Source organism: Patiria miniata, unplaced genomic scaffold (genome assembly GCF_015706575.1).
Source record: "Patiria miniata isolate m_02_andy unplaced genomic scaffold, ASM1570657v1 HiC_scaffold_1, whole genome shotgun sequence".
NCBI classification, from domain to species: Eukaryota; Metazoa; Echinodermata; class Asteroidea; order Valvatida; family Asterinidae; genus Patiria; species Patiria miniata.
The window spans coordinates 34,105,683-34,121,549 of NW_024037047.1; the positions used below are offsets into that span (position 1 = coordinate 34,105,683).

Consider the following 15,867-nt stretch of genomic DNA (forward strand, 5'->3'; position numbering starts at 1 on the left):
GGGTGGATTAACCTGTGGATTGGGTGGATTACCCTGTGGATTGGGTGGATTAACCTGTGGATTGGGTGGATTAACCTTTGGATTGGGTGGATTAACCTGTGGATTAACCTGTGGATAGGGTGGATGACCCTGTGGATTTGGTGGATTAACCTGTGGATTGGGTGGATTAACCCGTGGATTGGGTGGGTTAACCTGTGGATTGGGTGGATTAACCTGTGGGTAAGGGTGGCTGAGGGGTGGATTAGGGTAGCTGAGGGGTGGATTAGGGTAGCTGACCAGTGGCTTTGGGTAACTGACCGGTGGCTTTGGGTAGCTGATCGGTGGATTAGGGTGGCTGACTGGTGGCTTTGGTTGGCTAACCGGTGGCTGACCGGTGGCTTTGGGTGGCTGACTGCTGGCTTGGGTGGCTGATACACCGTTGGCTTTGGGTGGCTGACCGTTGGCTTTGGGTAGCTGACCGTTGGCTTTGGGTAGCTGACCGTTGGCTTTGGGTGGCTGACTGGTGGCTTTGGGTGGCTGACCGTTGGCTTTGGGTAGCTGACCGTTGGCTTTGGGTGGCTGACCGTTGGCTTTGGGTAGCTGACCGTTGGCTTTGGGTAGCTGACCGTTGGCTTTGGGTGGCTGACTGGTGGCTTTGGGTGGCTGACCGTTGGCTTTGGGCTTTTAAGCCACGCCCACTAACAGTGCTGGCCAATTGGATTCCGATATTCCAGCATGCGTGACTTAGCACTAAAGAATGTCACCATACAGTTCATATTAACTCTTTCAGTGCCCGCGACATTTCAAAAGTTTAACCCTAAAGCGCCCAACTTCGAGCTTTTTTGTTAATTATTCAAAATTCTATAAAAAAAAAAGTAAATAAGTTGTAATCACCAAACTTGTTGTATCTTGCTCTCTGGTATATTCTTGTTACCTTCAAAAGTCAATATTAGTCATGCACCTAGTAATAAACCCTGAAACACTCTCCTGAACACAGGGGAATTCCGCACTTTTGCAGAATATACGTGTGTCGCGTCTGATACCCCTCCTCATACAAACTCTGTTCATTATCATAAATATTGCCATGATTGTCACTTTTAGCACTATCATTATCATTTGTATCGGTATCCCAATGTTCGTCTTCTGACTCACCATCCAGTTCTGAAATATCCATGGATTATTCTGAATCAAAAAAGTAATCCATTACCCTGTCCAAATCGGCGAAAAAATACACTGATTTTCTCTCTAGATAACATGCGAGCTCGGTTTATGGGCGCCGCCATTTTGTCAACAAATCGAAACTCAGTGTGACGCCCTCTCACAAGAACTCGAATATAACAATAAATACAGGTCGTACATGCATATAATTGGTACCATTAGAAAGAGCGAGAGCGCCCCCTTTTGATAACATGTTACTCTCCTTGTACATGTACGAGGTTTGGTGATTTTAAGCACGGACATTACCTCGTACATGTTCGAGGTTGACGCTTTTGGACTAACAAATATACCTCGTACATGTACGAGTTTGGCACTGAAAGAGTTAATGTATAAAACGTATAGGCCTAGTTGATGACTCATCACAATATTAATATAATCAGTCATATGGGTCATAAAGTGATGTCTCTTTTCATCCTCTCAGTGACTGTGGATCTGACTCCACCACCGATACAAAATAGTGTCTACGATGGCTTACTGCCAGGACCTGCAGATTTGGACGTCTCCTCAATTATTGCGATCTGGATCATATATTGATATATTGGTATCTTCTATCTCCTCAGTGACTGTGGATCTGACTCCACCGATAAAAGGCAGTGTCTATGACGGCCTGCTGCCAGGACCTACAGATCTAGACTTCTCCTCAAGCCCAGCCACAGTGGAGGCTCAGTGGCAAGGATTCTCTGATCCTGAGTCTGGTATCGAAGACTACCAGGTTACTGTTTATCGCAAGCATGATGACAGGTGAAGATTAGCTTGAAAGGATTTGGACTTTCAGTTGATGTTACAGAAAGTTGCTGTTCTTTGATACTGAATGAAAAAGTTATTATTTTTGGAGGGAAATGTTTGAATTTATTTGGCTACCCATGCGATAGATGTGTAGATACACATCTAGCAGAAGGTAGTTGCGATATAACTGATTGGAGTGCTGTGGTCTGATGGTTAGGGTGTCTGACTCGTGTGCCATGGTACATGTGTTCCAACCCTGATGGGGAACATGCATGTTGCTTGTGTTCTCGGGCAAGACACTTTACTACAATTGCCTCACTCCACCAAGTATAAATGGGTAACTGTGAAGGTAAAGACCGGATTGGGCTGAATGCAATTTGCTTTAGAAAAATGGTCTCGTGACTGGTTCAACAGGGGTAATTATGAAACGCTTTGAGACTTTGGTATAAAGCACTATGTAAGCACCACGGTATTGAGTTTTTGGGTGGTTAATGAGGGATTTGTCATTTTGATAATTTTATTTTATTCACATTGTGTAGTGCCAATCACACAAATGACTTTGAAGTCATCCATGAGACGGAGGCAGTGGGCATTGAGACATCCTCCATTGAGTGGCATCACTTCCATCTCCATCACAAGGACCAGGTCTATGTCAACCTACGCACCATCAACCAGGCACTGAATCACATCGATACTCCGACAAATGGGTTCTTGGTAGACCTGACTCCTCCAATGTTAAGAACTCTTGGAGATGGGCTGGTAGTGGGTCAAGATGCCGACTTCCAGGTGAGTCAACATGACCATGTAGGTCCAGGTGTGAATCACATTGATACTCAAATGAATGGGTTCTTGGAAGAACTGACTTCCCCAATGCTGAAAACACTAGGAGATGGGCTGGTGGTGGGTCAAGATGCTGACTTCTAGGTAACTCAACATGACCATGTAGAGCCAGGTGTGAATCATATTGATACTCAAATGAATGGGTTCTTAGTAGACCTGACTCCTCCAAAGTTAAGAACTCTTGGAGATGGGCTGGTAGTGGGTCAAGATACTGACTTCCATGTGAGTCAACTTGACCTTGTAGGTCCAGGTGTGAATCACATTGATCCTCAAATGAATGGGTTCTTGGTAGACCAGAGTTCTCCAATACTGAGAACTCTAGGAGATGGGCTGGTGGTGGGTCAAGATGCTGACTTCCAGATGAGTCAACTTGACCTTGTAGATCCAGGTGTGAATCACATTGATACTCAACTGAATGGGTTCTTGGAAAACCTGACTTCTCTAATGCTGAGAACACTAGGAGATGGGTTGGTGGTAGGTCAAGATGCTGACATCTAGGTAACTCAACATGACCTTGTAGATCCAGGTATGAATCACATTGATATTCAAATGAATGGGTTCTTGGTAGACCTGGCTCCTGCAATGCTGAGAACACTAGGAGATTGGCCGATGGTGGGTCAAGATGCTGACTTCCAGGTGAGTCAACATGACCTTGTAGATCCAGGTGTGAATCACATTGATACTCAAATGAATGGGTTCTTGGTAGACCTGACTCCTCCAATGCTGCAAATTCTGGGAGACGGGATGGAGGTGGTGAAAGATGCTGACTATCATCATTTAGATTAGGTTTAAAATTAAATTATGTGGTAAATGAGATCTTAATGGAGCTGACACCCAAACCCTTGACGATTGGCTGATGATTGGTCAAGATACTGACTTGCAGATGAGTTGCATAATCATAATTGCAAGTTAAGGCTTCTTTCCTGTACCAAATGGCTCTACATTTTGTTAGTGAGTACATACAGCGATGATGGTCAATTACTGAAGTAGAAACCTTCATTTAATGCACATTATATAATGCAATCAGCGTTTGTTAAATGTTAATCAGCGTTTTCCTAAGCTCAGTGATGCTGAACTGAATAATATGGTGGACTGAATAAGTTGTCCACAATGCAGTTGAAAGTCTTTGGAATTACTGCATTGTAAAAGAAGTGAAGTTTTTCTGAGGTTGAGCAATATTCTTCTGGTGGGTTGAACAAGTTTCTTCGTAGATTTTATGCCGAGGTGCGTACTGCAACAGGAAAATTTGGCAACTGGATACCTATGAGGTATAGTAAAACAAATATAACATGGTTTATTTCGGGTGGATAACTGATATTAGCTCCCGTCGGCATTGAAAGTTGACAAACTAGTTCCCTTTGCCTAGTTTGTCTACTTCCAATACCTCAGGGAGCTAATGTTGACTGTCCATCCTCAAACCATGTTATATTTGTGTCATTTTCTACCTTCATCTCCTTAGTCGCATTCTGACCATCTTGCTGTGCATTGGGACTACTTTGATGATGAGTCTGGCATCGAGTCCTTTGAGTTGGCAATCTATGAGATGAAAGAAGGAAACAAACACAAGATCTTCCCGATGGGTAAGTCCTGCTTTCTGAGATCCAATGAAAACATTGCAGTATTAAATATTAGCTACTACTCCTTTTTGGTTTTTACAGCAAGATGAGTGGGTGTTATTACGGATCCTCTACACAAGGATAAACGACTTCCCCAAATTCTGGTTACATGCGTGATACGGCACTCGGGCGTCGTTCGTGCGCATATGCAAGACGCGAACGCACGCATGCACGACTGCACAGTCAAATTTGTAGGGTGCCAGCTAGCTGTAGGGCGTGTGCGCACACATTGTTCTACATGTTCTATTCGTTGTTCACTTTGTACACAAGCTCAGATTAGTCATTTATTTTTGTGTAGAGGATCCGTGGTGTGACACGGTATGGTATTTTCCCTGTTTTTTCTTGTTATGTTTTTCAGACAAAAATCCAAATAGTTTTGAATTGATTACTGACATCACGGCTCGATCCCATGTACAAGCTGGGCTGACACTGCAACCAGGGGCTCTGTACGTGACGCGAGTCAAAGCCAGGAACCAAGCCAAACTAGTTGCCTCTCATGAAACCAGTGGTATCAAGGTGGATCCTAGCCCTCCTTTGGTGAGTAAAGTTAAGATATTAATAATGGGTATTTATAAAGCGCACGCATCCACCATTATTGGTACTCAAGGCGCTGCATAATTATTACCTTGCTCATTGGGCCAGCGAAACATTCCAAATACCATCTCAACTCCCTGGGGAGTATACAGCTCAATGTTGCCACTTTGGCGCAAACCAGCTAAAATCAACCACAATAGCCATCTCTGCCCTCACAGGTACCCATTTACTCCTGGGTTGGGAGAAGCAATGAGTGACAAAGTGCCTTGCCCAAGGACACTCGCACCATAACCCCAGGCTGAACTCAAATCCACAACCTGCAGAATTACTCGCAGACCATGAATTCAATGCTCCAGACCACGATCGTGGGGCCACGACACTCCACGTTATTAGTGGGAGTATCTGGAGGTGTTGGGTTCAGAGAAAAGTGTCTTTTAACAAATAATGCTCTCATTATTTACAACAAAACTGGATCAGCCATTATCTTAAAGGGGAGCCAATTTCAAGTTTGAACACTGTATTTATTTAATTATTGATAGAAGTAAGAGAGAGTTGCATCATCAGGACATTGTCAAGACACTGGACACATGTTGGACGCATTGACTTTTGCTGTTCACATGTTGGAATATTGGTGTAAAAACTAATGCACATTGCTATTGGGAGTTCTGTTAGAGCTAACTGACTTGTGCAGATTATGACTTTAATTAGCTTTTGGTTGCCTACGTGACGAGCTTACAGCTCACAATGAATAGTTGTCATGAGAGGGAAACCTTGTTATTAATCTGGACACAAGAGACAACCATTTGGAAGTGATGATTATCATTTTCATTGTACTTGACAAAAGTCTTACATACTAATGTGTCTTTGTAGTATGTAAAAGATTTTGATCCATTTGATTTTGATTAAAGATGAGATATGTCCGTGGAGGCAATCTAGATGGAGAAGTGGAAGAAGTCATCAATGAATATTTGTATCAGAACAGTCTCAGCACCATCCAAGCCTCCTGGCTGGCTGTAGATGGAGAGAGTGGCATCAAGAGCTACTGGGTGGCTGTGGGAACTGCTCCAAGTCAGTATAACGTTTTGGTGTACAGCTAGCTTTGTGTACAACAAGCTAGATATATCGGCTGATTGGCTTAAAACACTGTTTTAAGTGTATCTATTTGAGATAGTTAAGTTTGTGTTAAACAAGATCAAATGCGCCTGACATGTTGTTCACATTCATATTTTTCTTGTGATTGATATGATGAATGATCATACAGGACGAGCCAAAAAGAAGGACACCCAAAAGGGCCCCCTAGTTTTTTGGAAGAAATTCTGCATTTAGTGCTTTTCAAGATATTTTTACTTTATTTACTTTTATGTACTTTTCTAGTTATGGATTAATGAACCCAAACATCATTTTTTTTAAACCTTGTCCATGGATCACAATAAGGGTAAGTGATACTTCAAACAGATGCCTTTTGTCATAGCTCAGAAGAATAGCTTGTGACTGGAGGACTTGTGTTTGGAAAATATGAGGATGGTTGTCTGATATCTTGATAAATGATATTTTTGTTCTAGATTCTGAAGACATCCGACAGTTCACCTCCCTGGGTTCTAAGAGAAGCTGTGTTCTATCAGACCTGAATCTCCAACTTACTGACCCATCAACATGCAGTGATGAGGCAGTCACTGTGGATTGTCAGCCCGTCTACTATGTTTGTGTCAAGAGTCAGAATGGTGCAGGAGCATTCAGTGACGTCATTTGCTCCTCACCAATCAGAGTGGTGGAGGAAGATCAAACAGGTTGGTTGTTCAAATTGTAATTTAGGAAAAAGTGATATCTGCTTTCAATTTCAAAATTGTACCTGTTTTCTGCAGTTGTGGTATTTGCAGTCTAAGGGAGCAAATATTATTGTTTGAAGCACCAAGAGGCAATCAGACACACAAACACACGCAGACAGTTGTGTTTTACTATGGGTTCCGTGCGCCAGCAAAAGAGGGCGCCCTTTTACCACTTTTGAGAGCCCCTTGGATGGGTCACAGAGCTTGTGCGTAATGTACTGTTGTGGTTGGCGCGAAGTACGCACGACTTCCTGAATGTGCCAAAGCTGTTAGCCACAGCGACGTTTCGCTTGAGCATCAGGTGTCGTCGTCACATGAATACATTTGAATTCATCTTGGGATGGTTTCCCTGACTAATCCCGCCCCCCAATAACTTTGGCTCATTTGAAATACACAGTGGATGGACCAGGAACCAGTCTAGGTCTCCTCCAACTCTCCTTTTCTGGCCGTTGAAGGGGTACTTGTGCACGGAGCCCATACTCTAGAGGACAATGCCTTGTGTTTCCCTTTGTCCCTGTAATATAACACTCTCCCAAAGACTAAGCACACAAACTTACTACAGAGGACCGTTTCCAACAAAAGACCCAACTCCCGAGGACTAAAAGGATATGTTGTTCTCCCTTTGTGTGTTGGTCCTTGGGGTTATGTAGAACACATACACCCAGTCGTATTCACACCGTCGATCGGGGACATACTATTGTCCCTCTTTTGTTTGTACCTTAACTTTTTAGGAAGTCTCCCATATGTTTTGTACACGACCTCAATCGCGGAAGAATGCTGGGAATTGCGGACCATATTGTTCTCTTATGTTCTCTGGCATTTTTCGTCCACGGTTTGAATGCCTGAACACGCCCACCTAGTCTGGTTTTACTATGCTTCCATAGACATAATTATTCCCTTCTTTTGTTTTTATTGTTTGGACTTCTAAAAATACTTTTTAAAAATGTCCTGACATATTGGTACTCTTAACCATACATGTACATCAAATCTACTCAAAATCTAACACAGCGTACCTGATGTACATGACTTTGAAATTGATTACACTCCTATGAACAGGTACAAGCCAGCTAGACTGGTTCCCTGACCTTACAATTCAAGGACGTCCATACATTGCTCTGTTTCATCTTAAGTGGGGTCGGGGAACCAGACTACAGGAACTTGGTTGCTTTTTTTTTTGGTCAGGATCTACGAACACAAAACTTCAACCAAGTCAGTGTAATAATATTTGCTATAAAATGCTGACCCTCCAATCCATTCATTTCTGAAACTTACAGCAAAATCAAAATTGTGTATATTCCCTGTAAGTGCTAGCTTAAGGACCGAGACATTGCAATTTGGCCTGACATTATATGTGCCTGACATTCCAGTGTGGTTTACTTGTACGGGTAGGTTAACATTTTTGCAGATTTAGTAAAGTTCACAGCTTCGCATTAGTTTGTTTGAGTACATTATACAACTGAATCTGCCCGTTTTTTTTGGTAGGTTATGTGACTGATGGCCCAAGTATGGTACAGGATATAGATGCACAACAAGAAAAAACAACAGTCTCCATCTGGTTTGATGACTTTGAGGTAAAACGTTTCTCAGTATTACCTTGTTCTTTTTATGTGTCATTTTTAAAGTCTTGCTGAATAAATATGTTCCATATACCTTTTTCATTTATGTATTGGAATAGTTCCCAACTTCATATTGCTTTATGCAAATTGTTACATGTGTATATGCAAATTGTTATATTTGCAAATTGTTATATAAGCAAATTGTATAGCTCCTCGATTCCTCATTATATGATCTAAGCTATAGACAAATCCGGTGGCATCCATTTCTGCGGTGGCACAAGATTCACTCGAGTCATGCTCCGGTAGTACTCACGCCCCCTGAGCTCTTTCGACCAATAGGAATACCTCGTCTTTAAGAAAGCGTGCAGCATGCGCGTGAGTGTGACACCACCGCAGTTCCGCCGCAGTAAAAGCTTTTAATTCTTGTCGCCAGATTCCACTATAGTGAACTGAATTTTCATCAAAATGAATTTTCTGTGTTGATTTTAGTCCTTGAAACTGATTTTGCTCAGAAACATGTTGCTATTAAAATGGTAATTACTAATTGCAGAGTTATCATTAGTATGCATCAATGGTGGAATATAAAAAAGAGTGATATTTGTATTTGTTGACCACAGAGTCAACTGCATGGCATCTCTCACTATGAATGGGCAGTGGGTACAACACCTGGGGGCGAGGACATCCAACCTATGACCTCTGATGGAATAGTGCCTGGCAGTGATGACGATGTGCAAGGTATGCTTGCCAATGTGTTGCCTGTTACTTAATACTTGGATGAGATGGATGTTTGTATTTACCTAGATGTCTGGTGCACAGGCTCATCTCCTTGAGTCCCTGTCACGTAACTCACTGGAGGGTTGACAGGTGGTAATTTCAGTTGTGAAGGATATTTGATTCGCACACAAAGTGTATCCTACTGGCAGTCTTTGTACATTGTGACGTATGATGAAAACATATACTGAGACATATTGGACGGGAAAAGTGAAGGTGGGATAGTTTGTTCAAAACTCAGCTCCGTCCACTCTTTGCAGCCCCTCTGGGAGGGCTAGGTTTCTCTCGACTCCAGCTTTGAAGGCAGAGTGGGCCATTTTTGTCATATTTCAGAACGACGAGTAGAGAGGGAGTTGTTTTAGTTGGGTCAGCGGTTGGGCACCTGGTGGCAGCTGTGCATTCACGTGTGGGCGGACGTTATCGTAGATTAGAAAGATCGGCTCATCCTGGGAAAAACATGTTCTCGATAAGATGGTGTATTGGTCCGACCTCACCAGAAACTGCAAAAGTTACTTTGCAATTGTGACCATGTTGAACACTCTTCTAGTTGGGGCTCCGTGAAGGGCTTGTCCGAACAAACGTCTTATCCAAACATAGCCTGTCTCGTCGATGAAGACACAGTAGGCTAACACACCATGGTGTAGAAACCACTGTCTGTACTCAACCACCATGTTAAGTACACGTCGGGAGTTCCTTACTTCAGGCACCTCCTCTGCTAGCTTCAGGGTCATCAACATGCCATCCAAAGCTTGAGCAATAGTGCTGGAAGAAACAGGCAGCTTGTCAGGGAGGGCATGCTCTTGGTCTTCTTTCGTTTGCTTTAGAGTTAGAAGGGGTTGAAGTCTAGCAGGTGTTGGAAGCTCATTCCTCATTTCTTCGTCCATCTTGATGTTGTGAGCCCCTCCTGTTGGCCGTCTTTGACGGTGACCAGTGAGTAGATAATTGACCACGATGGATCTGGCAGTCGCTCTCTTGATTCCCAGAGTATCCGCTAGCTCTAGATAATCGGCCTTGTTGTTCTTTTATGCCTCGATCAGTCTCTCCCTATCCACATTTTGTACCCTACGGTAATTTTCACAGGCCGCCATCTTGTCTGCATGAACACTAAATTTAAGAGAGAGGTTTGCATATACGGATTGAAGATATTATATATGCCGAGATACTAGCCCAAACTTTTATAGGAACACAGATGTGCAGGAATGTCTTAAAAGATGCTTGAAGTTATTGGAACTACATTTACCCATTAATGAAAACAAATGCCCGACCAACCCCCTACTCCTGATTTAGACAAAATTGAATGAACGTTGTGATTCTTTTAATTTGAATGCATCCTTTACAGGGAAGTAGCGAAGCTAAAAGATGATGGCGTACTCTGATCATGAAATTGAATGATTTTTTTTTTATTGTCGAATGACGATCTGTGTGATCTTTCAATTTCAATCTACATTGAATCAGCCAGGCATTAAATTGAATGGAACTTGTTGAAATTGGTCGGAAAAACCTATAAAATTTGCTATTTTAGGAACCTAAGGGGATGTTGGTTATAGCCAATGCTTTGTTATAGCTGTGTTCGTTATAGCGGCGTTTCACTGTACTGAGACATGCAGTGTCATCTTTTGTTTGATTGTACATGTAGGATTGGCAGGCAAAGGCAAGGCCCAGTCCCCTCTGCCCCTGCAGCATGGAGTGTCTTACTACAGCACACTACGAGCCATCACCAATGCAGACAATGTCTTAGAATCCACCTCCAATGGCTTCACAGTGGACATCACTGCACCAGAGATTATGATCACTGACCTGGGCCAGTATGATGCAAGCATAGGCCTGGTGAGTGGATTATCTTGGCTGCCTGGAATCCAAAATCATTATCAGTATTCTCACTTTTTGTGCAGAGTATGTCCTCCATGCAGCAGCGTAGATGGTGCTTCATCACCACTTACAAGAGCCCCAGTATTACACAAAGGACACACCACTTGGGTGAACAGTTTCCCACGTGCAAAGTTCACATGGCTTATTTTCATCAGAATATGCACGAACCCATAGCTGTTTAAGCATAAAATTTGCTTAAGCACAAAAAAAGTTTGCTTAATATAATCAGGTTACCCACCAAAACTTGATGCGATTGTTATGCTAAGTAAACAACAGATAAATAACAGTCACAAGCAATGTACATCGCATGGAGTTTAGGCCGGTAACATGATTATGTTAAGCAAGGTTTTTTTTGTGCTTAAGCAAATTTCATGCTTACATGTAAGCAGAGATGAAATTGGGCCCAGGTGCCATCAGCAATTCATTCAAGAGTCCCTCTCAATGGTGTGAGCCCCATTTTTCTCATTGTGACCATTTAGGGGTACCTGGTACTTGTGCATCAGTCAATCATCTCTCTGAAGACCCCTCTCCCTCCACAACACTTCTTTCCTTAATTTCACAGTTTCTGAAAGTTCACTAATTCCTCAGTAATAAAATGCACTTTTGGCCTGCAACAATTGGTATCTCTTAACCACCTGATGCCTGGGGGCTTCTTCTTAGACTTAACCACCTTTTTACTGCATCATATGTTCATCATTTGTTTTACTTTGTAAAAAACTTTTCAAAAGACCCGACGCATAGCTGCCAACTAGTACAATTTTTTCGTAATTATTACGAATTGTTTGTTAAATTACGAAAATACGATTTGTCACTAAAACATTACGAATTTCCCATTTTCTACCTAACGAAAAAAAAAAATGTAAAGTATCGTTTTTGACCGAAAACTTCTGGCGAAATGTCGCGATAATGGATGGACTGGTGACAAGTCTAATAAGAATGCAGTCAAGCACCTGATAGACATCAATGCAGTGTGCGCAGTGGAGTACTTGAGGACCAGACTAAAAATATTTTTCAATGGTGTGTCATTTGTGTGCATCTCGTGGATGTGTGGTTGTGTGTACTGTATGTGAGTACTTTTCAGTGACGATCGTGAGCACATTTAGTCGCTTATTGCCGGGATGAGACCCATCAGTGCGAGATTTTAATCATGGAATTTAATAAGAGTATGGTTGGAATAATTGGTACAGTAATAGAGTTTGAGTTTGTCACAACGGACAGAAAAGATAAATCAGCATGCGTTTGCAAGGTATGTTGGCGGGATATTTCTATTGCATACGGTGGCCATAGATCATTGTGTGTAAAAACATGATACGAACTCGAAACTCAACATCGATAGCATGCATCTCCAAAAAAATATGCCCACATGTTATTGATGTTATTATTTATTTGACTTCAACAAACAAATACAGACATTAAAAAAAATTAATTAAAAAAAAAAAAAAAAAAAAAATATTATTATTTTTTTTTTTTTTAATTATCTTTTGGCCTACAGTACATTATAATTCACAACAAGAAGGGTATGCACATGTATGTGTACATGTAAACCATGTACCTGTACTCGATGTTGGTAAAGCTTTTGATAAAACGAGAAGTTGAAAATGACCGCACAGGTTGATTACTAATTGGGATTTTGAAATGTTGGCAGCTATGCCGACGACTCTTTGCTGAATATCAGACCACCTTTTAATGTGCATAGAATAAATACATATAACAGTCGTCGTGTTGTGCTGTTAATACACCTACAGTGCGTCACACTTGAGGCATGTTTTGAAATGAATGGCAGGACGCATTGCTGCTGCGACACGCCGTAGGGATACGACATGTCACAGTGCTGCGATGCATTGTACGTTACGATGAGTTGAATGAAATCAGGTGCAGGTAAGCAAGGGCGGATCCGGGGGGGGGGGGGGGGGGGATGCCCTCCCCCGCCCAAAAAAAATGAACCCAATATTTATTTTTTTTTTAGGCGGGCCCCGAACCCCTCACAGTATTTTTTTTGGACCCACTTTTTGGGGGACCAAAGTTTTTTGGGCCCCCCCCCCCAAAAAAAATGTCTTCTGGATCCGCCCTTGCAGGTAAGTAGCAAATCTACAAACTAAACAGACACATTAAAAGTGTCCAAGGTTCACATTCAGCCATGGCATGTTTTTGCTTTTTGAACAGAGTTTAGACGGTGGACTTCACCTGTATCAGTCTAACACAGACTCCATCGATGCCATGTGGGATGTGAGTGAAGGAGAAAGTGACATCATGACTACCTATTTCTCCGTGGGTCGCTATCCAGGGAGTGGAGATGTCTTCCCTGTGACTGCAACTGATAAATCCTACATTCCATCAGCGCTGATGACTCCTGCAAACATAGGTACAATTCAACAGTTCTTGCTGGGTGTCGAATCATTCGGCTGGCTTGAATCCTAAAAGTAGTTGCCATGGACCTTATTCATGAGGAAGCCATTTTGGTCATGTTCCCTGCATGTATTTTATAAATTGTGAACTGTTGAATGGGGTGGTGCCAGACTAGTTATGCATTCCAGCCTCACTTTCATTTATTTTTAAATGTGGCTTAAAACATGACGCTATATTTAATCACGACTTTTAAATTATTCAAAATTTAAAATTATTCATCAGAGCAGACTAGTATAAATTTGTAATTTACTTCATGTCATTGTTTTCATGTCTCTTCGCAAGTTCCAAAATAAAATCTTTACCTCGCTTTCAGTTTAATATGGCCGACTCGTTAATACAGCCCATTCCAATTTGGAGCCAGATGGGAATGTATACATTTTTATTACCCAAAGGTTTTTTTCTTTGGGGGGGGGGGTTTCCCCAACTAAATTCAAGTTGTTTATGCTTTATAGTGTAATTTTAGATTGGATTAAATGAATGCATATAGTTTCTTTGAGTCCACCTTATCATATCTTGTTTTCAATAAGGGAATAAATGTGTGCTCGAGAGGTTTTAATCACTCTGTTTAAGACTGCTTAGAGTCTGGGTGCTGATAATTACCCGAGCCAGAGGCGAGGGTAATTATCAGCACCCAGACTCTAAGCAGTCTTAAACAGAGTGATTAATACCGACGGAGCACATATTTATTCCCATTCATAAATACCTTTTCGGTCAAAAAAAAAAATCAAGTAATTTCTTCCAAAAAATCCCGATTTTGTTCAACAAGTTCACTCCAGCTTTTTGAAACATCCCTCTAGCAAAATAATGGAGTGTTCAGCTTGCGAGTAAGATGTAAACCACCCTTTTATTGAGATTGACGCGAGCGTGGCACGTTACTGGGGCGTTGCGTTTTGAATTTGGAACGATAAAATTCTGACTCACTGGTAGTGTTGCGCATGCCTACGTGAGGATTGTGAACTTTCAACCAATGAAATGGTAAGAGGCACTGGATTTTTAGGAGTCCACATTTTATGTGTTTAAGACCAGCTAGTCATGTCTTTATCATCCATTTAGGACCGGCCATGTGACGGGGTCGTGACCAATAAAAATGGCTAAACTGTCTGAGGTATTTATGAATGATGTATAGTTATTGTGTTGTGTGCAATACCCTATCTTCTTGTATCATACTATGATTTCATTGGATTTACTATTTGGTAATGTGTGCAGGGCCCCAATGGAAACCAGTTTTTAATTGGTAGTACACTCCTTGGGTATACTATTGCAGTAAATGAAGTAATAAATTTGTGACTTGTGCTGTCAGTCATTATGCTTTTGTAGACAAATGACTACCATATTACGCACTTTAATTTCATTACATTTTCATTTGATCTAGGAGTGCCTAATGTTCTGAGTGTTGAAGCAGTCAACAGTGTTGGATTAAGGAGAACTGTCTATGCCACCAGCTTGATCGTTGATAATACTCCACCTACTGTTGGACAGGTATGGATTTTTTTTTACTCTCTTGCCTATGACAATCAAAACACGGCGTAATACAGGATCTCACAGTTAACATTAAGATGTCTCAAACTGAACGTTCTCCCACTAAACTTTAAGTAGACCACCATTAAATGCTCTAACAGTCTCCTTGTTTATACGGAACAAGTGCTCAGTCTCAAGAAATATATATATCAGCTTCTGTGGACGACTTAGTATTCTGGGAGATGAGTTGATTTTAAACAAGAAAAGTGTATCGAAAATGTTTTTGATGTGATATAGAAAAACTAAAGGGTGGGGGTGGGGTGCCGTTGGATCTGCAAAAAGAATGCCAGTCACTGTCTACTTCTGTTAACATGGCCATGCACGTAAAAGAGTTTGCGCCCAAAAAAGGAATTGAGTACAGAATAAAACCAGAGGCACGATGAAATTGATACTGCCGGGAATAGACAATTCCATTGTCTGAAACATGTCATGATTTCTCAATTCAGAACTCCCTCCCAGTAATACAAATTTAGATAAGGATTGGTATATCACAGCCAATCCATATGAAATCTTGGAAGCACCTCCTCACCAGATGACTTGTTGTTTAACGCTGCATCAGCCAACTAACAGCTGCCCTTTTCCTGTCTGCCATTACCATTCAGGTTCAGTGTCCTGCCTTCATCCATGCCAATAGCGCCCTCTTGTGTAGTTGGACTGGTTTCTTGGATGCTGAGTCTGGCATTGATCATGTGGTTTTTCTGGTTGGGACGGCCCAGGGACAAAAAGACGTGTTCCAGTCGGATGATCTGCCTGGCTACCTCACTCACTACAGTGTTACAGCAAGTGAGCAACAGACATTTGAAACCAAACATTTGAATGGAAGCTTTCTGCGAGTACCTCCAAGAAAGTGCTGTCATCAATCACAGTTTTCCAAATTAGTGTTATTGATTTTCCCCAAATTGCTGAATGTCAGTAGTGTAGTTGAGCCATCTCAAGTCCTCACAAGTCATCCAGTACCAAGTTACAAGTTACAAGCTACTCAAATAAACTGTGACCTTTGTTGTAATC

The 15,867-nt window shown here is 41.8% G+C and overlaps 1 protein-coding gene across 1 annotated transcript in view; it reads left to right on the top strand.

Annotated features, from left to right (window-relative positions):
- The window catches only part of LOC119733124, a 197,386-nt gene that overhangs the window by 134,767 nt on the left and 46,752 nt on the right, over positions 1 to 15,867 (top strand). Inside the window, exons 89-100 of the mRNA XM_038206700.1 lie at positions 1,758 to 1,938; positions 2,463 to 2,709; positions 4,223 to 4,343; positions 4,738 to 4,916; positions 5,822 to 5,981; positions 6,476 to 6,700; positions 8,222 to 8,310; positions 8,913 to 9,030; positions 10,703 to 10,893; positions 13,099 to 13,297; positions 14,714 to 14,820; positions 15,462 to 15,642. Coding sequence (XP_038062628.1) covers positions 1,758 to 1,938; positions 2,463 to 2,709; positions 4,223 to 4,343; positions 4,738 to 4,916; positions 5,822 to 5,981; positions 6,476 to 6,700; positions 8,222 to 8,310; positions 8,913 to 9,030; positions 10,703 to 10,893; positions 13,099 to 13,297; positions 14,714 to 14,820; positions 15,462 to 15,642 — 1,998 coding nt within the window. The remainder of the gene's footprint in view (positions 1 to 1,757; positions 1,939 to 2,462; positions 2,710 to 4,222; positions 4,344 to 4,737; positions 4,917 to 5,821; positions 5,982 to 6,475; positions 6,701 to 8,221; positions 8,311 to 8,912; positions 9,031 to 10,702; positions 10,894 to 13,098; positions 13,298 to 14,713; positions 14,821 to 15,461; positions 15,643 to 15,867) is intronic.